Source organism: Anopheles moucheti, chromosome X (genome assembly GCF_943734755.1).
Source record: "Anopheles moucheti chromosome X, idAnoMoucSN_F20_07, whole genome shotgun sequence".
NCBI lineage: Eukaryota > Metazoa > Arthropoda > Insecta > Diptera > Culicidae > Anopheles > Anopheles moucheti.
Window position 1 is genome coordinate 10,674,458 of NC_069142.1, and position 21,304 is coordinate 10,695,761.

The 21,304-nt window shown below is 48.2% G+C and overlaps 1 protein-coding gene across 3 annotated transcripts; it reads right to left on the reverse strand.

Annotated features, from left to right (window-relative positions):
• Positions 1 to 456: 456 nt before the first annotated feature.
• Positions 457 to 21,218, reverse strand: LOC128307462 (integrin alpha-PS2). Of its 3 annotated transcripts, XM_053045320.1 has the most exons (11): positions 21,053 to 21,218; positions 18,445 to 18,828; positions 11,227 to 11,348; positions 9,862 to 9,959; positions 9,479 to 9,608; positions 9,352 to 9,413; positions 9,235 to 9,283; positions 7,805 to 7,879; positions 2,115 to 5,857; positions 1,968 to 2,031; positions 457 to 1,798 (listed from the first exon to the last, which is right to left on the reverse strand). In XM_053045320.1, the coding sequence occupies exons 2-11, from the start codon at positions 18,669 to 18,671 to the stop codon at positions 1,794 to 1,796; spliced, it is 4,575 nt and encodes a 1,524-aa protein (XP_052901280.1). In that variant the 5' UTR covers positions 18,672 to 18,828; positions 21,053 to 21,218; the 3' UTR covers positions 457 to 1,793. The 3 variants fall into 3 exon arrangements, with proteins under 3 accessions (XP_052901280.1, XP_052901279.1, XP_052901281.1); XM_053045319.1 differs by having other exon boundaries at positions 457 to 2,031; XM_053045321.1 differs by lacking the exon at positions 7,805 to 7,879 and having other exon boundaries at positions 457 to 2,031.
• Between the last annotated feature and the right edge of the window lie 86 nt (positions 21,219 to 21,304).

Consider the following 21,304-nt stretch of genomic DNA (forward strand, 5'->3'; position numbering starts at 1 on the left):
TATTGAAATTTAAATTGCCTTGACCTATACGGGTTGCCATTCTTCATGGTTTCCATGCATTCGAGAGTTTCCATTGCGGAACGGTAGACATGCGCAACTGTTTGCAAAAGTCCAAAAAGCCTTTGCTCCCGTTCTCAATCTGTGATGCTTACGATGATTTCCGGCGAAAATTTGTGTATGCTAGAGCGAGGACGGACAGGTACGACGTGTGCAACACATGGTTTTGCGATTCGCTGATTCTAGTGGCGCCCTCTATTGCTAAACCAATCGAACCCATTTCAAATATTTTAATTTATTTTAATACGCTCGGGAATAATACGTTAAAAGCATAAAACCTCGGTTTCGGTTATTATTACCAAGCGAATGCAAACGTAACCACCGTTCCTTAAGTCACATTATTATTGTTTATTGATTTTTTCCAATTTTTATATATAACAAAACATTATACAATTAATCTGAGAACGCTGGCGGACAAGATTACATGCTACTGTAAAATATTACACATTGTTTGTATGTTTCGTTTGTTCCATGGTTTTTTTTTTGTAAAGAAAAGGCACAGAGGAAGGGCACGGGTTTAGGAGGGGCGGGAATGGGGAAGAACCAACGATCCCTCCTGTCCAGCATGTATGGCGGGTTCCGAAATTGACTACGCAGCGTCCCCTATTTACTAGAGCTGCGATATTAATAACTTACTAAATGTTATTCCGTAACGTGTTATTACTAAAAACGGATAAGGCAGCATCATTCCAGGTTAATTTTAATATCAGTATTGTAAACGTTCCATGATGACGTGTATCAACAATTATTTAGCTACGAAAAAAAAAATCGTGTAAATTTGTGTATTGTTTTCATTTTTTTAATATAACCTTCTATCGCTATATCTGTTACCGACTGGTGTTGACACCAGTCGCTATATGAGATGATTGCGGCGCTTGTACTCCCGAGCTGCACGTAGTTCACATAAGGCACGTTGTTTACAATCCTCCTAACTTTTCCCTTTTTCTCTCTCACACTCTCACTCTCTTCGTCCATGCACCCTGAACTGATTGACAGCTAATCGACCAGAATCTGTCAGTCTTCGCTAATACACACATACAGACACCACGCACACTTACGCGAATGATGAGATGTTAATGAGTTAGTTTGGTGAGTATAACGCGAGATACATAATTGTTCGCCAACTGTTCAATCCTGTTGTGCGATTTTGTTTTGTTTTCACTTGGTCACTCACCCAGGATTTGACCACTATCACTACTACTACTACTGCCGTACTAGCATAACCAGATGCAGAAGCTAACTCGTAACAAACCCAAAAAAAACGCGTGCTCTTACTAGCCGGTTTAGTACGGTTGTTTAGAACACTTAGTTCAGTGTTCGATTAAACAATAATAACGCGAACACAAAATGGCCCGCTAATAAGGGTAGTAGCCGACATAATACAAAAAAAAACAAAAGATGATGTTAATGAGATGGTTGTTCTTTTCTTCTTCTGCATGCAAATATTGTGCACACGCATACGAGCAAAATCGTTTGACTAGTTGATTAAGTGTTGTCAATAACAGAAAACATGCCTTTACAACTGTTTTCACACTACGTTTTCGTTTTCCGCAGCGCCATCCTGTCTTCAACACTCGTTACACATAGCAACACCACGCTCACCATGCAGTTTTGGGCGTCGGTTTCGACGGTTATTGGCGTTGCCGTCTAACTGTTTTGCGCCCGGGTGTCACTAGTGACGTATGAGCCCCCACAGCTTGTGCAGTGTCCGGGCACACCGGTGTGTACCTTACACATTACTCTGCAACATAATAAGGGACAGAGAAAGGCGAGAACGTGTTCAGTGATGAAGTTGTCACCGATACGGAACCGGGTCCGTACATTCTCCTCCATTAGGGACATGGCGAGCGGGGGGTTTGGGGAAAGGGGGGGAAAGGAAGCTCACAGATGTTCGTCGCCATGATAGTTACCGTTTCGGTTCAGTGGCTGCCGCTCGGACGAGTCCGTCGGACGTTTGCGCTCGAAGAAGCCACACTATAAAGGGAGAGAGAGAGACGATCAGAAAAATAGGAAAATATTGGAGGATATTGGAGGTATCCCAGTGAATATCTGCTTACCTTCGACAGTAGATATATCAGCAGCAGAAGAATAAGAGCCCCAGCACAGGCTGCCAGAACCACGATCCAGAGTGGCACGACGTCAGGTTTGACCAGCCGTTCCGGCGATGCCAACACCTTGATCTCGTGCGTCTTGATCGGTTTGTCCTTCGGTTCGCCAATGTACGGTAGCTTTAGGACCCGCGCTACATTCATCGTGGAGAAGTACAGTGATTCAGACGACGACAGCTTGTGGAACGTATGTGCAACGGCACGCGTACGAAGCGCTATGAACGCCACATCCTTATTGCCGATCGGGCCTGCCTTGCAATGTATGATGGCGCAGCGCGTCGCGTGACATCGAAGTGCCTCCTCCAGCGCACGATCGGACTCGTCCTTCGTCGGCACCTGACGACGCTGCCGATCAAAGCGTTGATAGTAGCGGAACTTCTGCTCCACATTCTCGTGACCTTGGTTCAGATGTTGCTTCAGGTGAGGTAATCCATAGCCCGGTGGGTACGCGCGACGGTTTCCTGGAGCACCGGGTGCGACCGGATCGACGTAGCTGTCTTCCTCGCTGCGGTCATATGAGTCGTAGTCATCTTCGTCGTGCTCCTGATCCAAATCGTCTGCTATTCCGTTGTACGCATTGCTCGTGGCCGACTCTACCTGATGCTGCTGGTGTTCCCGACTGGTGTAATGAGTTTGCCGGCCAGACGAGGAGGATCCCGACGACGATCCGGTATGGTAGGATGTCGATCCACCGCCAACCTGTTGCTGCGAGTACTCTGTGCGGAACTTGTTTTCTAACCGGTTTAGATCGTGACTGGCGGTAGAACCAACACCTGATCCAGTGTAGTCACCCAGATGCATGAACTCGGTAATAAGACCCGTCCGCGATGGTGCTGTTTCGCCATCCTGCTGACTCATCATACGGCGGCGTGTTGACGAGCCGGATGCAACGTTAGAGGTGGTGCCTGCTTCGTGCACCAGATCGCCCTGTCCATCGCCACCATAGTTGTGTCGACGATACTCGCTGCTCTCGGTTTCATGCACCCGACCATTCTCATCGCGGTAGGTTGTGCGATTCTTCGATGTGTAGTACACCACCGACGAAGTGGTACCGTTTCGACCACTGTTACTACTGCTGCTGCTGGTAGATGACGCATCATAGCCGGCTGATACGGCACCACTACCAGCTGCTCCATAGCTGCTGCTGGCATCCACAACGCGCGTTCTTCCTTCGTAATGCTGTTGCTGGCGTCGATAGCCCTCACCTTGCGATCCTTGCGATCCTTGCTGTTCGTACCCTTGTCTAGAGTATGCCTCTCCTTGAGACTGGTCATACTCACCATGCGCTCGACCAGTAGAAATTGAGTCACCCTCGGTTTGATAGCGCCGTTCGGAACCACCGCCTGTGGCCGACGAACCTCTACCCGAAGAGGAGTACCTCGACTCATTTGTTCTGGCACTACTACTTCCAGTACTGCTGCTACCACTACTGCTATAACTGTTACTGCTACTGCTGCTACTGCTGCTACTGCTGCTGGTGCTGCTAGTGCTACTAATACTACCACCACTACTACTGCCACTGCTGCTTCCACTCAGGCTGCTGCTACTACCACTATTGCGACCAGAAGTTGATCCGCCAGTAGATTGGAAGGAAACGGATGACGCACCGCCTGCACTGTCATTGCCCACCGCCGTGGAGGACACGCTGCTAAACTTTGTCGTGCGGCCCATTGTCGAGGAGAAACTCGTGCCAGACACACCAACCTTATCCAGGAAACTCTTCCGTGCCAGCACACTGTCAATGGCCAGATTCAGCGGGTTAGCGTACTCCGTCGGCAGGCACTCAATGTTACCGTGTGTTTCGGGCTGATTGAGGAGATACATTAGTGGCACTCCGTCGAGGGTTTCGAACGGCCAGAGGACGAAAAATTCCGCTTCGTCGATCGTGGAGGGACCTTCGTTCCGGATCTCATAGATGTGCACCACCTGCGGTCCAATATCCCGCTCCGTCCGGGCTTCCTCCAGCGTCCGGTACTCGCTGTAGTTGTACAAAAACTCTTCCGGCAGCGATACGCCCGACATCGACAGGTCTGTCTGTACCAAGATGCCGATGCTCTTGCGCACCACATTATCGTTCTGGCTGTCCTTCACCTCAGCATTGGTGGAGTTGGTCTCCAGATAAAAGTCGTAGCTCGAGCCCATACCAGCGGAGAATGATGGGGCCAGAATGACGTTGAAATGTACGACCTTACCGCTCGACAGTGGGTTGCCGATGTCGCACTTGAGCGTTTTCTTCGTAGCAGCCGACGGTGCGGTACAGAGCACCGGTACGTCTTTCACCTCGCCCAGCCGATCGACACGACGAAAATCAAGCCCATTCGGTACAGCCATGTAGAAGCCTGCCTCGAACGCGTCCTCGCCCCTGTTGGTGATCAGCACCTCCAAGGAAAGTAGATTGTTGGAGCCGAGCAGATAGTCGTCGACCGACTTCACCTCCATGCGCAGATCCGGCACGCATATGTTGTCCGGGCCACAGTTCTTCTGTATGTTGATTGTGTCGCGCTGTACCGTGCCACGGTTGTGATCCAGGACGGGTTCGACGTTAGCGCGGGGCCGACGCTGTCGGCTTTGAGCGCTCTGTCGCAGCCTGTACGCCATCTCCACCTCCAGCGGTGTGATCTTGTCCCGTATATTGTCCGCCACGTACACCATATCACTGCGACATTCCAGCTTATCACGGAACAGCCTCATCGACAGGGTGCGGTTGCTGTTGCCTTCTTGGTCCAGGAAGAACATGCGCGGATTGCGTGTTTTGCGCGCATCCAATGTCCAAGAGATCTCGATGTCCAGGCTCGGCGGTACATTGATGCCCTTGTACTTGAGGCACGAATGCAAAACCGTACAGGCGACCTGTTTCTGCGTCTGCACCACCGTACAGTTGCGATCGTCCAGTGCGATCAGCTTTCGTTCCGTCCCGAACAGTGTGCTTGCCTCCATCGCTGCCACCGGACGTGCCTTGAAGACGAACGCTTTGTCGGACTCGTACGCACCGACCACCATGTCCGGGTACTGGTTACCGTCCAGATCGATCCCACCGGACAGGGCAAATCCGAACGTGGACAGGCGCGTCACAACTGGTAGCTCCTCAGCTTGGATCACCTGCGACGCCTTTTCCAACGGGCCCGTCCGTGAACCGTAAAAGATGTACACGGCACCACGCCCGTTTGGTCCGTCGTACGGAGCACCAACCGCGAAATCACCGTACCCATCCAGGTTCAGATCGGCCAGTGAGCAGACGGCCAGTCCGAACCGTGCCTTACTGTTCGTGCCGTCTCGTGTGTCTAGCTCGCGGAACCGACCGGAAGGTGTGGAACCCTGGTACATGATGTAGACCCGGCCCGTCTCGTACTTGCCCTCGTTGTTTGGTTCGGTGTACATCGGCGCCCCAATGATCAGATCATCCAGCCGATCACCGTCCACATCGACCGACGCCAGCGAGTAGCCGAAGTAGGCACCGATTTGCTCGCCCGTTATGTTCTGCTGGTTCGTCATGTTCCAGGAGTAGATGAGCACCTTGCCCAGTAGCTGTGCGCCACGCGGTTTGCCTACCGCAACGCCCTGCTTACCGTCCCCATTGAAGTCACCCGTCGTCGACGAATATCCGAGGTAGCTGTCATCTTCCTTCTTCGTATCCTCCAGCGTCTTGTACACCTTATCCTTCGGATCGTTCAAACTGAACGAATAAATCTGGCCTGCAGACAAAGCACGTATAAGAACAGAAGCAGATTAGTCACGTTCGCGCATCGGTATCGTGCGGTGTAGGCGTTGAAGGCGCGCGAAGTTATCCGGGCAAGCCTTGCCTAGCCGAAGATGAAGATGTAAGAAATTGGTTAGTTGAAGTCGTCACACCGTGGCGTCGCACGGCTCGTGTTCGGGAGAGCGTGGCGCACGGGACGCGTTTGATTATGCGAGTTAAGCATCAGAAAGCCTCGATCATGGTTGTGATTGTGAGCTACCGCAGTACTATATTCACAGCCAAAGGATGATGGTCGCAAGAAGAAAAACCCGTTGTTGTTTTTTTTTATTCTTTGCTCGAAACACTACCCGTAGTAGCCACACCCGAAAGCGCGACGCGCTGCGTGGTCGCTCTATATTACAGCACAGCGCGCGCTTGTTGATGTTGCGCTCGTTTTGCATGAAATATTCACGATAGTTTTGTCTATTTTTGCACGATGAATAGATCATTCCGCGTTGGATGAACGCATATGGGATGAGAGAAACTTGTACGTTATTATGAGAAGGCGATCTAACGACAGCGTGAAGAACACTATGTTTGAAGGAGTAGAAGGAGCTGAAGATGAAAGCCGATAAGACGTGTTGGAGCGAATGATGGATGTGGGCAAAGAATGAGTATTAGTTGGAGCTGCCAAAGAGGACAGCTTTGACGTACATGTACATGATCCACTGGATCTTTGAAATACAAAAATGGGAAATGGTCTGAAGCCGTTGTTCAAGGAAACGTTGGTGTAAGAAAGGTTGCCATTAATTTAAGCGGGAACTACTTTTGTACACTCACGACACTCATGTCTAACACTACATCATTGACACTACAGGTTGCTGAGAGAAAGAAAGAAAACACATTCAATACAGTGCCGATCAGGTTTATCATCACTAGCTCAATAAAATTTTAACGATTGCTCCGTCTTTTTTCTGCGTCACAAAATGTCGTCCAAATAATCTAACAGATAATGCTTATCGCTTTACCCAGACGTATATTCCGATTCAGGCAAAGCATCGTAGTGTTTTCTCTTCTTCTCAATACTGTTATTCTCAGACACATTTCTATCTACAATATTTAGGTTTTAGTAGTATTTTGGGGACACTGTACATAACATCACTACTAGACTATTTACACAGAGTTGCAAAAGAAAACATGGGTGTTAAGTCTACATTAACCGTCCTAACTCGTTCTTCCTTTTTTGTTGCTTTTTTTGTCCAAATTGAAGCTTATCTGTCACAGTTGGTACTAACGGTCGTATTACCAAACAGGACATTACTATTAATAGCTACTCACACTAACCCCTGCAACAGTTGTCGTAGTGTAATCTAGACTGTTGGACTCGTCCAATCAACAGATCAGATATAATCCGTACTATAAATGGATGGACGTGTGAGTATAGAACACTAGCCATCCATTATCTACTTGCATGGTAGTGTCACTGCCTTTTGGGCGAGGTTGTAACGAATGTTTGGAGTGTTAATTGGAATGAATGTACTTAGCGATTCGCTACGTAAGCTAGGTTGATTCTCCATTTACATGCTAATGTATGTACCGGTACCATAAGCTTCCGCCACCTGGTTGAAGGGAGTCCAACACAAGCTCTTGCCCCGGAGAGCGTTCGTGTATGGTAGTTACGCACGAGAAAAGTAACATCAATGGACAACAAGCGTTGGATAGAGAGGCACATGGCGACGTGTTAAACAAATGGTATAGGGGTTTGACATGGAGAGCATTATAGTTAGTGGACAGCTCCCAAAACGGTCAAACTGTCACGCCGCTGTTGTGAGACCGGGAGCCATCAAGCTATCGACGTTAGACGCCATGACAGTAGGATACACAGCGTAGTTTTAGTAGATGGTAAGATAGTAATTTGTTTGTTTTAAACTGTGATAGATTCGTAAGGTCTGTTCAAGGTTACCTCCTTCGCCAAAATGACCATACCGCGGGGGTTTATAGGGAAACACAACGTCGGTGTTAATGGAATACATTTGTCCTGAAATCATTCAAAAATTTGCGTGCACTCATCACAAGGAACAAATTAGAAATAAAAGGAAATGGTTTGGGTTTTGTTGTTTGTAGTTGTTGTTTGGTGACGCCAGGGGGTTCGCACGGGGCGGGGCGGGGTAGCAGTTGGTGTATGTTTGCATTTTATGTTGTGGTATGTGTGTTTTGGGGTAGCGCGATCCGAGGGGGTGGGTGGGTTTGGACGGTAAAAAAGGGAAATAAACAACATGAGTATTTAGTATGGTTGGGGAATCTTTATCGGTTTTTTTTTTGCTAAAATTGTTTTCACTGCTCGTGTGAATCATTTCCTGTTTGATATATTCTTAAACAGTTGCCTACGCTACGTTATCAGCAAATACAAACTAGCGTAAAGATGCTGTACGGAATGTTCGGGGTATGGTAACGATGCAAAACGACAGTGACACGAAGACATTACATACTTCATCATCCAGCCATGTGTTATCACCTTCCAGAATTCTAACGTTGCCATGACGCGGGTTCTACTCGAACACAAGTACGCGAAGATTAACGCTGTCCTACTCTTCCTGCTTCAAAAATGTAACCCGTACAACGGCACCTGACTTGCGGAATAAGTGAATTCTCGCAATTCCTCTAATTCTCCACTAATCCTCACTAAGAAAACTAACACACACGCACACAAAACTTAAAAAAAAACAGGTGCAACAACGCACGCCAAATTCACTTCAAAAGCATGCACACATACGGGAACATCTAGAGTTATGAGAGTTTCTAGAAGCGGCAAATGCACTACTGGATGGGGTGGGAAGAAAAACCAGAAGAGGGATAAACTTTGATGTCAAATCGAAGGTGTCACTCGCAAGGTATTTTGAAATCCAACAAAAATAAATCAAACGCTCTACTCTATGGGACGCGATTCATCAAAACAAACAACAGCAGAACAACGGTTCGGGCGACTAGCAGCAGTTTGTGATCGCGTGTATGAACAATCGGCGTGAGTTTTATACTAGCTTGCTACTATGCATCGTCCACACAGATCGATGAGGGAGATGTAATTTTGGGCATTTTTGCCTTCATTGGACAAAATAAAGATGGAGGATTCTCTATTGTTCGGGGAGGGAATTCATAAGTTCAACCAGTGCCACATTCAGACGAGTGAAGTCATAAAGACCCTTCTGTCAGATAAAGACATGGCTAGGTATTGCTTCCAGGTTCTGGAGCAGCTCCAAAACGCTGCACAAAATATATCAGAAGTTCATTTCTATCCTTCGGAAATCAGGCGTCTTCGAAGTTTCGCACTTCCGTAGGCTGGAATAAGAAAGACACGTGTATGAAGACCGTGGCATGGGTCCGAGTGATACTTACCCTGCCAGTAGTAGCTGCCGGGTGCACCGATAAAAACTCGTGATCCATCCTGGAAAGAACAGGAAATACACATTCTGACCACATCGTTTGACTTGCTAAAGTTTTGTTTGCAATTACCTTCGTTAGGGCGGCACTGAAACCCGCCTGACAGGATCCCTGCCGATGGTAGCCCCAGTAGGCTGAAATGAGATCGTAGATGTGAAGTGTACACGCTCGACAGCATTGAGGAGATGCTTTACCGTACCTGTTCGGCAGGGAGATATATCTTGAAATTCGCGCATATTATTCTTAGCCAAGTAGCAGGTGCCGACGGGTTCAACCCGTTCCACCTTTCTCGGGTGCAGCTGATGGAATACATAGCGTGGGGCGCAAGCCTGGATAGAAGAGGGCATCAGAATCAGAATAACTACTACTGTTATATATTTCGACTTAAGTATAGAGAATCCTGTAGGATCATCATCGGACATCAGAGGACACGGTACTCTCAAAAAAGTATCTCAATATTCTGCTTGTTACCATAAGAGGTCCTATCCCTATAGTTTCTAAATACTCTTAGCTTAGAGCACTACTCGAATCATATACTCCAGATAAGCCTTAATTAGTAACAGCTGTACAACAATTACTCACCACCAACGGCCCGTCAATTCCAGCACTGGCAACTGTCGCACCGAACCACTGGTTCGACTTTGTGTCTATCTGTTCGTTTTGATCGTTGTAATTGTTTCCTGGGAGGGGTATAAAACAAAGCAAGAGGTTAGTGCACTCAGCCGATCTGAAATGTGATATGGTTTCTCCTGTGACTCCGAAGTCACACTACACCGTAACAGCTGTTACGGAGAACAGAACGCACAGAATGGTGTCCCGGAAATGGGCGAAAGATAGAAAGCACTAATCGCTAAATCTAGACCGGTGTAAAGTGTCTACAACAGGCACCACTAGTTGACAAGGTGACCTGGCTCTACGTGTGAGGGTTGTTTGCCCTTTAGTGCATACCAGCTGGCACGTAAAATGTGGTGTCACCCACCTTTGAACGTTAAAAAACACTTTTCCAGACCTGCGGTACGGTTAAAGAGAGAAAGAGAGGTAGAGGGAAAGAAAAAACGGAAAGACAAGTTCATCAAACCTTCACTTCAAAACCTGCCAAGAGAGAGAGAGGGGGAGAGAGAAACGGGGAAAGAGAGAGATAGCTGTGCTTACATCTGTGTGCTCTGGCATGGCTGGATTAGCGGCTACACGCGCGATCAGAGCACACGTAATAAGCGAAGGAGGACCACTATTCTAATTGCGAACTCGATGCGAATTTCGATCCAAAACCGATTCGCGCCGCTACATAAGCAGAATGGCGACCTGACAGGAGCCGCAGTCAATGTACGGCGAATATGGTACGGCGAACAGAACACAAAGCTAGTAAGCGAAGGTATGCGCCTCGCCTCTACAAAACTTAAAACATCAAAACAAACTCAAATAAAGTGCTGCAGTATGAGGTATGTGGTTGCACTGCGGGCTACCCGTATCTAAAACCAGGCTGTTCGTAATGTAAGAGCAATGGAATGGCAGGAAAGGTGACTGCAACGGAAGGCTAAAGGAGCTTCTACAAGCAGCACAACTCGGTGTGCCGGTGGTGGGTGCACTAACTCGGTGCAAATTACTTGCCATACAAATCAAACTGGACGTGGGTAATGTTAGAGGTAACGTTATGCTTTGCTTGCAGTTCAATTATTGCTGCACTTTCTGTAAGAAGACACAACACAACGAGTCACGGTATAGAATCCATGGACAGGAACTCCCGCGCAATGGAGACAAGCACCAACACACACAAACAATAAAACATCTATAGTACGTTGTCGGACATGTTGTTTTTTTTTGCGGCTGTTTTGTTTATCGTTAACAAATTTGTATTATTTATTATTATTTGGTGGTTATGTTTCCGTTCCAATATCGGGTTTTACCTCACCCGAGGTTTCCGGACTTCGCTTACACCGCTGAACTTACCTTCCGTGTCGAACGGCACCAGAAAGCACCGATGATCGTCGTAAATGTCGCAGCGATACACGGCACCGCCCTCGATCACGTTCTTCTGCGTTGTGTTGGCGGTCGGTGCGCCCACAATCACCCTGTTTCGTGTGGATGTGTGGGAGTGTAGAAGGGAGAAGAAGAAAAAGAAACGGTTTAGTGTGTCTTTAGTGGGGGCAGCCATTTTACTGATTGCATATAGACAGTGGATCAGTGTGGACTGGACGTAGGAGCAGTGACTATGAGTAAGCTGCCATAAAACCTGCTGACTTATATTCACTTGCGCCTAAACAGCGGACAACGGATGTGGTGGAAGCTTTCGGTGACGTCAAAGAAAACTGCATAGCATCCATGCGTGGGATGGGACGGTACGACGGTGGTGTGACTTGCTGTTCGAGCTAGTACATCCGAAGGTCGTAGTTCGAATCCTCTCAACTTTGAAACCGAGGCGGGGAGGCTTTTAGGGACTATAGTGGGCTCTCCCAAAACCTCGTGTTCTTCTTTATCGGCATCAACAACCTCAAGAAATCCAAAAAGCCCTGCCACATTTCTGGCTTACTAGACTTCATTTAGACCTGCATCGCTACCAGTAATACACCTCCAGACCCGCCATATTTACTTGGTAAAATAAATGACACAAGGTAATTATATAGAGCAACACTGACCTAGTAAGGCTGTTACGCGAAAAAGAAATAAACCATAATTGCATATCACACAACCACTCACTCTCTCCTGGGTGGTATCTCTCCATACAGGTATTTGTAATAATATACACCTTGCCCCTGCAGTACTGATGACCTTGGTATTGGGTACACAAGATCATGTTTCAACAGGAATATGATTGCTCAATCGCCGGGACATACAAGCAAACGAAAAACCCGTTCGTCGGTCGCCATTCATTCAAGTTGTGCTCTCCGCGTCTCCGTGTCTTCCAACAGGTCCCCCGATGGTGAGGTCATCACGGAAAGAAGGTGGTGGTGATATGCACGAGATGACACACAACTTGACAACTCTAATCTAATGACATCCATTACGACGGGGCCCCGGATGTGTCTTTTCGTGGGTTCGAACTTCCAATACCGGCTTATCTCGCCCGGAATCCTCGGGATTAGAAGTGAATTGATAGGGCTCTTTTCTGGTCCCCGAGCATAAATCTTCGGTACCCATTGTACCCGACATCGATTGTAAGAATGACCGAATGGAAATGGAGGACACAATCTTTCGGCTCGGTCAGACGTGTATTTCTTTTTTTTTTGCTTTCTGCTTTCTGAAGGACACCGCCACATTATGTAAGCGAGCGCGAAACAGAAAGCGTGAGACAGTGAGTTCCCTTTCCTATCTTCGCCCGGTCGTCTACCCTACCCTTCCAGCGGTTCATTTGTTTGTTTTGTGACTTTTATTACTATTATTATTGCTGGATGACGAAAAGGCACACAGGAAGCGCAAAGGCATAACGCGTCCAACATTTTGCGACGAACGCGGCCAACCAGGTAGAGCGGATGGACGTTCTGTTCCAAACCCTCCCACCTCAGGACTTTTACCAGAAGGTTGGATAGTTCAGAATTTCTATGTACGACCGCGGAATACGAATGGCTCGGGCCGCCCCGACCTGATTCAATCCGGGCAGATCAACAGCGGGGCCCGACTACTGGGTCCGGGTCATCGTCATCACCGTCCGCACATTAATCATGCGGCAAAACACACGGAAACGTCATAAATGGAAACGCCACAGCGAAACCGGAATGCCAATCAGGGAGGGATGACTATGTTTGATGTTTTGCTTTTCTCTCTCTCCCTTCTGCTGTTGTCCCTTCTTTATATGTATATATAGATAGATAGATAGATATTTATTGTATCGAAGAAGAGTCATTGCGTATGGGCAGGGTAGCGCATGCGTGCCATCGGACATCTCCACACGGTATGTCGTGTATCGTGTGTACGCGGGAGAATCAGAACCAGAAGCAGCAGAACAAACAAACAATTCCTTCAAATTCAGCGGTTTGTGAAGACGGTACGATCGGGCGCGGGAAGCCCAAAAGGGTTGCTGTCCCAATGCTGGGCGCTACCATACTGCCATATCCCCATGTTTGGACATTCTGGGTCTACCATTTTGCCATATTTGTATGGATTTCTTCCACCCTGCCGCCCGCTGTCGCTGTTTTGTCGCTTGCGGCACTGAACGACACAATATAACTGCAATAAAAGTCCCCGATACTAGTGCTCTTCGGCACCGAAGATCTTGTGCGCGCGAAGAAGACATAAAAGCAAATCCATAAAAGTCCAATCGCGAAAAGCGGACAAAAAGACGAAACAAACCAGCAACAAAAAAAAAACAACCTGCAACCTGACGGGCCAAGATGCGAACTGCGGGAATCGCCACACACAATGATGGGGACGGGAACGGGTACAAGAAAAGTGCACCGATCAGCGGGGGCAAATGGGTAGTAGCCGCGGCTGCAATTAACATTTACCCATCTAGCTCTGGCCACTGTGTATATGCGCACGGCTAAAGCCGATCGTGACCGGTCGTCCAAGGAGTCGCTACTGGCGATCCGATTGCTACTTTTGCGAGACAAATTCCACCGACTGACCACCCCATATATGGTGGAACGCCCGGTGCTGTGGCACACCAGCGCAACATTGCATTTGAATTTCGGAATGTGTTCGCAACCGGGGAAGGGGGAGGATTTTTTTTTGTGTTGCTTGTGCGGTTAGGCTTCTTCTTACCGCCATCTTACATTCCCGCAGCAAATGGTTGGCCCAAAACGACAACAAAAAAGGCCGCCACCGCGACCCTATCAAGCAACAACATTGCTGGTCAAAATCTGATTCCGCTGCATGAATCTAAATGTGTATTTGCACTGAATGCAATGCAACTACAAATCGCTACACAAAAGACTCATGAATCATGCAAGATTATTGACCTGCAAAGGAGCTCATCTGAGACTGTTCTAGCGGCCACTAATTGAGAAATTAAAGATTTTCAAAACTTTCAATGTTGATACTATGAATCAGATAGAACTTGCCAATGAATCCCTGAAAGATTCATGAGCTATCCAAGATTCATGAATACTCTAAGATTCATGAGTTATCCAAGATTGATGAATCCATTAAAGATTCATGAGTTATCCAAGTTTGATGAATCCTGAAAGGTTCATGAGCTATCCAAGATTGATGAATCCTCTAAGATTCATTAGTTATCCAAGACTGATGAATCCATTAAAGATTCATGAGTTATCCAAGATTCATGAAGCCATTAAAGATTCATGAGTTATCCAAGTTTGATGAATCCTCTAAGATTCATGAGCTGTCCAAGATTAATGAAGATTGATCCGCCACTGCTCTGATGATTTAAGGATCTTTTAAGAGTCCTGGAGAGTCCTGAGAGTTGTGGAGGATCTTTGATTCCTGATTCGAATATTTCCTCGCTTACGGTTCATATGAAAGACTCTTCCCAAAAGATTCCCTAAGCACACTAAACAACAAACGAACTCGGCGCCAGCTGTGATCTTCTTCCGACTCCGTAACCTTTACTCTGGTGCTTTTTTTGTTGTTGCTTCAATTTATTGTTTTTGCCACTTCCGGACGGGGCGCTTCTAAAAACGTTGGCTCATTTTTGCGGCCCACAGACGGTCGTCAACTGCGGGATATCACCAATTACCTAAACATGTGTGTCGCCCAACCGACCAGAACCGTACCGTGGCTGGATGCAGCCAGCGGTGCAGTGGCTGCAGCGAAAACATGTAACAGATGTTTCATCGATCGTGCGCCGGAACGCAGCGCAACCGAGTTTCGTTGGTGGAGATCATCAACATCTACCTACGCCAGCAGCGGAATAAGAGAAAAGAGATACCTCTCCCCCTCTACAGCAAAACAACAACCACGCAGCAAAACCCCAGGGCCAACCGTTGGCAGGCCTTGAGCGCAGGCGCTCACGCATATACACGCCCGTACCGTCGGAAAGCACTTCCCTCGCAGTGGCGCATACGATCCAGGAACCATATGCGGCGCACATGGTTGATATTTCGGGGCAACAAAAAAGAACGGGACACTCGAAGATAATGTACCGCGCGGTACATCCTCCCAACATGACAATGTTGCGCGCAGCCCGACGGTACCGAGAAATTCCGATTTCCAGATTTTCCGTGAAGGGCAGTGCAATAATATGGGTGCTTTATGTTTTATTGCGCTATTACTTCTTCCCCCTTTCTATTTCTGCTGCGCTTTGACTTCCTCCAGACCGTAAACACATTCACGCTCACACACACTCACTCACGTGTCACGTTTAAATTAGGATGCATTTTCACACGTGTGTGTTTTGTTTTTGGGTGCTTCTGCTGCCAGAGATTATTAACATCTTCTTTCCTTCTGCCCTTCACTTTCGGTCTCTTCCTAAACATATGCGCTTTTGCCATTCAGGACGGCACTTTCCGACTTCCGATCGCTGGGGATTCGGTAGAAAGGAAAAGCCCAAAAAGTGGCAGAGTAGCGATCATTAATATGCGCCTAGCGTGTATATGGATGAATAGCTTCCACAAAAAAAAAACAAACCTTTTTCGTGTTGCTGTGAGGAACACTGCGCGAAGCGAAGAATTCCTATAGCCGTTACAAGAGGGGTTCTTGAGGCGCTGTAACGCCTGATAGAGGAAGGAAAAACGAAGTCAACAGAGTTGTCATTCCCACCAAATCAAGATTATTCATAGACGTGGGGACCTCCCTTCCTTTTTGCGAGGCACCTTTCGAGATTAGGGTGATGACTCCGGATATTTTGGGGTGTGAGTTGCGAGATGTACACGGTGGAGATATCTTAATGGTCGGCTATTTGTATTGAAGTGTCAGTAACCGCTTCCTCTTTAAACTGGTATTTAATAATTGCCGGTTTTCGTGGTGTCTGCGGGTGTTCCAGGGCCAGATCCAGGAGCTCCGATAAGGTGCTCTGGACATTTGGACATGGACTTCTAACGCAAGTCCCGCTCAGAATTGCCGCAATATGTCCAAATGTCCACCCTTTTATCGGAGCTCCCGGATCGGGCTGTGCACACTGCACATCTTCGCATCAGCTATTGAAGAAGCGCTAAAAGTTCATCAAGTTCATTGATAAAATGAAAAGCAACTCGCCCCGGCAGTGTTGGTGGTAACGGTAACGCGCCGCACCCGTTTTCAGAATACAGTAACACGGACACGCACACACACAGAGCGATCGTGTAACGTGCCTTCAGAAAATTAGTCTTCCCCCGATGGTAGTCAGCCGGATTGTCAATTAAATAATTGCACCCGGCATCAACATCATCATCGGGCTACGACCACATCGAACCCGCCCACACGTCCAAAGCGCAATATATCGCATACGGTGACGAAGAAAAATAAGAGAAAAAAAACTCACCCCCTCACGCTTATACTCGAAGTACTCCGGGTACTGGACGGTCTTAAAGCCACCCGTCAAGATGAAATCACGAAGCGCAAAACAAATAATACGATCGTTCAAATGACTTGCCCGCGTACCGCCAGTCCAGCGGCTTACAAACCCTACGGAGCCCGCGACCGCTTGCTGGGCAATATATCTCTCGATGTGTGTGTGTGTGTTTGTGGTTTGGCAATGGTGACTTTTCTGTGTCACAGCTCCGGGCCTCGGGGGGTTTTTACCCTCTCCATACAGTGCCACACAGGCGATCGGTGAATCGAAGAATGCAAAATCAAGCAACAACCAACGACCAACAACAAAAAAAAAACACAGAGAGTGAGCTGGAGTTGAAGTTTGCCGTTCCGTTCCGAAATGGAGTACCCTCTTTCGGGGGATATTAAACGAGCTCGCATAGCCCCGCGTTTGCCAGCGCGAATCGAGTGCTGAATTATCGGAATTGTTGCAATGCCGGTGCCCTTTCGTTTTCCTCCGATGTACGCTTTAATCAATAAAGTGCCACTCAAGGTTTTTGCGCGTCTTAATCACCCGCGTCGTGCAGGCCGCCAAGGGTTGGTCGGTTTGGCGAGACGGCGAGTTTCAGCGTTGCATATCGTAGATGAAAGCTAATCAAGCGTAGGATGTGGAACGTCAATGTGCTGGCATGACGCGAAACATGACCTGATGGCTTATCAGGACGGGCGCGTGTGTTTGGGGGGTTGGCTCAGTGGATAGCGGACGGAGTCATAGGCCACGGCGGGCTTACTCCGCTCGAAGACGAAGTATAATGCCAAGTACCGGCGTGGTTCCATTGGGTTCCGACGAGCCATCTGCTCCAATAACACAAGGCAATGTGCGAACTGCACCGTACGACTGCTACACATGTACAGCTTCGCGAAGAACTCTTAAAGTTTAAGAAGCAACAAACACACAGCGGTTTCTTTTCGGGTTCTGTTAAGCAGGAAAGTAACGTAAATTTTAATTCAGCTTCGTATTGAAGTTGAATGCTCTACACCAGAACCACCGGATCAGAGACGATTCTCACATAGTTGATCGGGTTTTCAATATCTCTTTTATAAGATTAACTCAAAAGAATATTAAAGAACATAAGCCAGATCTTCAAAGCACACAATTGAAGATCAAAAATCCAAGGAATTGAAAAAGTTCTGAGGACTTTGAGGTTTCGCTTTAGAACTTCTTGCTGAGCAACATCCAACTAAAGGTACACCTTTAATACAATTGAGCACAAAATAAGCTTCAATTAGAATTAACACACTTGTCATATTAAGAGTCCAAGGAATTGAAACAGTTCTGAGGACTTTGAGGTTTCGCTTTAGAACTTCTTGCTGAGCAACAACCAACTAAATGAACACGTTTATTACAATTGAGCACAAAATAAGCTTCGACTAAAATTAGAACACTTGTCAGATTGAGAGTCCAAGGAATTGAATCAGTTGAATCAGTGGACTTCTTGAGAAGTTCTTGTTGAGCAACCACCAATCAACGGAACACGTTCACTGTCGTGGTCAAATGTGACGACGTCACACCTGCACTGTTGTCCGCAGCTGGAGGAGTAGTCCCCTCTTTCCCCCCAAATAACCCCAACTAACACCTCCCACACTAGTAGGCGGTAACGCACAGCACAACACCATGGCACGAAAATAACAGTGACCGTGAGAATCCTTTTAGCAAACGTCGCCCACACGCATCCCGTAACACCCCTCCCGTTTCAGCAGTGAAATCACTCGCGTGGGTCACATTATGCAAAAACACACAAAACTCTCCCCGGATATACGTACCAGCTCTTGTTCTGTTCGCGGTGCAGCACCACGCTGAAGCCAAACATGGAGTTCGGTTCGCCTTCCTGCAGGATGTAGTTGATCGTGTCCAGGTTGAATGCGGTCGCGGCACGATCGTGACAGACGGTGGCGAGCAGCAGCAGCCCGCCAACGATCAGCTGCACCAGCAGGGCGGTACGCGGCACGTGCGCACGTCCACCGTCACGCACTGTAACGAGAGTTCGCATGCTGCCGCGGGTGATTTCGGATGATACGCGTGCGGAGGATGGACTGACACTGACTCGGTCGGCACGGTTCGCCACTGTCTGTGCCGTTTAGCCGCGGTTCGGGACGCTCGCTCTATCTCGCCGTCGTCACCGTCCGTGATCTCGCGTCTGTCGTCCGCTGCGGGGAGTAGAGAGGAGGAGGAGGTGGTAGTGTGGTAGAGTGTTCGGTTCGGGTGTTGGTGCGCGCTGTGTGGTTGTTTGTGTGAGCCGCTGACTTGACGGGCGTTCAACACTTGCGTTGCAGCGTTCGTGTAATGCGCGCACCCTACTGAAGGGGTGGGGAGAAGGTTTGCGCCCCCGATCCGTGCCCTTCTTTTGCAGACGGTGGGACGGTAGGGCAGTGTAAACAGTGCCGTCAGAAGATGCGATTGCTTGCGGGCACGTATATGGGTGCACTCTCGGTCCCTGCCACAGCCGTGGCTTGTTTACACAGGCTAGTATTACCTTTCCGCTTCCCTTCTTCCACAGCCCATCCTGTTTCATACCCGCTTTCCGCGCCCTTTTGTGGGGTGATTTTATTTTTGTTTATTGCCGTGTGAGAGGCTGCTGCTCAATGTCAACCAGCCCTGTTTTCCCTGGCGATCCCGCCAGGGGTATCCTTTTTTATAATGAAGTTACGTAACGCACCGAACCGGCTGCGTGGTGAGATCGTGCGTAACACCACCACCATTTCAAAAAAGGTGCCCTACACGCTGCGGTATAGAATCATTTCCCCCCTCCCCTCCCCCCTTCCCCCCCCCCCTTCCTCTCGCCCTTTCCCCTCACCAACCCACGACTAAAGCACCCAACCACCCACGGACTATCTGCGGTGAAGCTCGCGGGCCGCGCTATTTCGGCGCCCATTTCGTCACCTCCAGATACGTCCGTCCGTCCGTGTGTGTGTGTGTGTGTGTGTCAAGGTGTACGTGCGTGCGTGCGTTACACCAGTGTAACGAACCGTTCGTGCTCCCACACGCGCCCGGTACAAGATACGTGCGCTTTTTTATCCATTCCCGTGCGATAGAACAGCGCATAGACGAACGATTGTATGAGTGAGTTGGAGAGTGTGTGTGAAAGAGAGAGAGACGAGGGGGGAAGAGCAAACTAGTAAGCGAGCGCGCGCGCGCACCCGAGGCGCCTCCATCAACCACATGACTCACGGACACCACCAAATCGTGGCCAAACACTGGCACACTGCATCCCCAACGAATGCATCCCCTCGATCAGCAACCCGACAGCACAACTGCAACTTCCACCAGTGCAAAATTTCGCATTTTCAACTTCATTTTCTTCCTTCGAAAAAAAAAACAACTCACCACTCTTCACCATTGACACTATTTTTCCCCCGTATCCTCGCCGTAGCTTTGTGAGGAAAATGAATCATATTTCACGCAACGCGGTCCACAGCGTTTACCGTGTACTTTGTGTTCAATAATTTCTATAAATAGCGCCAACAGCAACAAAAAAAACCGTAACTGACCAGCTACCAGCACGCGATACGGTGGGAAAAACCCGGCGGTGGTGGGGAAGCGAAGGGACATGAGGGATATGGTGAAAAGTTTTCATCCTGACGCATCGTTCGGGACGTGTCCGAACGCTCCCGGATGACGTATGACCGGAAAAGTAGCCCCACAAAGAAACATCTGCTTCCGCCCTTCCGTTCGACGGATGTCCAGGGGCCACGCGGGAATTGCGTGGCTTTTGTTGGGGCGGGAGGGAGTTTTTTTTTGGTCCGTTTTCCACCAAGGTACACACCTTTTTTTGGGGAGGAAAAAAAAGACGACTACAGGTCCGTTTCGATACGGTCTTAGATATCGCGACAAAACGGTTGGTTAGCGTGAGGAATTCTGCTGACTTCAAACAGCAACAACAAGAGACAATAACACCCATGAGTGTTTCCATACACACTGAGGTGTATTCTTGGGAGTTTCGAAGGTGTGGAGTTGCATGGTTTTTGCCTAGCAGCAATCTGCACCAGCATGAGTAATCCTTGTACTAACGTAAAGTTAACTGTCAAAATGCCTTCCCCTTCTTCCTTTTCTTCCTTTTTTTGAGTAATGTTGATCGTGCGGATGTCAACAACAAAAAAAAACACAAAGCCAAACAAAAAACAAACGGAAAATATGGCGTTAACACATTCCCAACGAGGTTCGCTTCCAATTTCGCTTCCCGGTACACATGTTGCTTACGGCAGCACACTTAGATACGGTTGCACAAAACCCACAGAACACGCGCATGAAAATAAAGTTGAAACCGAGGAAAATTCAAGAATAAATAAATAAACGTACTGCACAGTAAACACCGCAGATGGATCGCGCACCCGACGGTGTAACAACACGGAATGAGCACCAGTCGCACCTTACCGTGTCCCAGAATAGAATGAAGTGCGAGTCAGTAGCAGAAATAGTAGTGAATATCGAACGCGCCGCGGATGAACACCACGCGGCACCTTAACCGCTCACGATTGCAAAATCAAAAATTAAAAAAGAAACACAGCGTAACACAATTTCCACGAAAGGTGCCTTCGGTGCGATAGTGACGCTCGGTGCTGGGCTGGGAACGGCGGAGCCAGAACGCGTACACACAACAGAATGCTGCACCGTGGCGGTTGTGTG

Excerpts from the sequence above, each read along its gene's own strand:
- LOC128307462 (XM_053045319.1), bottom strand. The coding sequence starts at position 18,671 with ATGCGAACTCTCGTTACAGTGCGTGACGGTGGACGTGCGCACGTGCCG. Across the intron at positions 9,960-11,226 it reads GGTGCCGTTCGACACGGAAG|GAAACAATTACAACGATCAA; the intron begins GTAAGTTCAGCG and ends TACCCCTCCCAG. Across the intron at positions 7,880-9,234 it reads CGGCAGCTACTACTGGCAGG|GACAAATGTATTCCATTAAC; the intron begins GTAAGTATCACT and ends GAATGATTTCAG.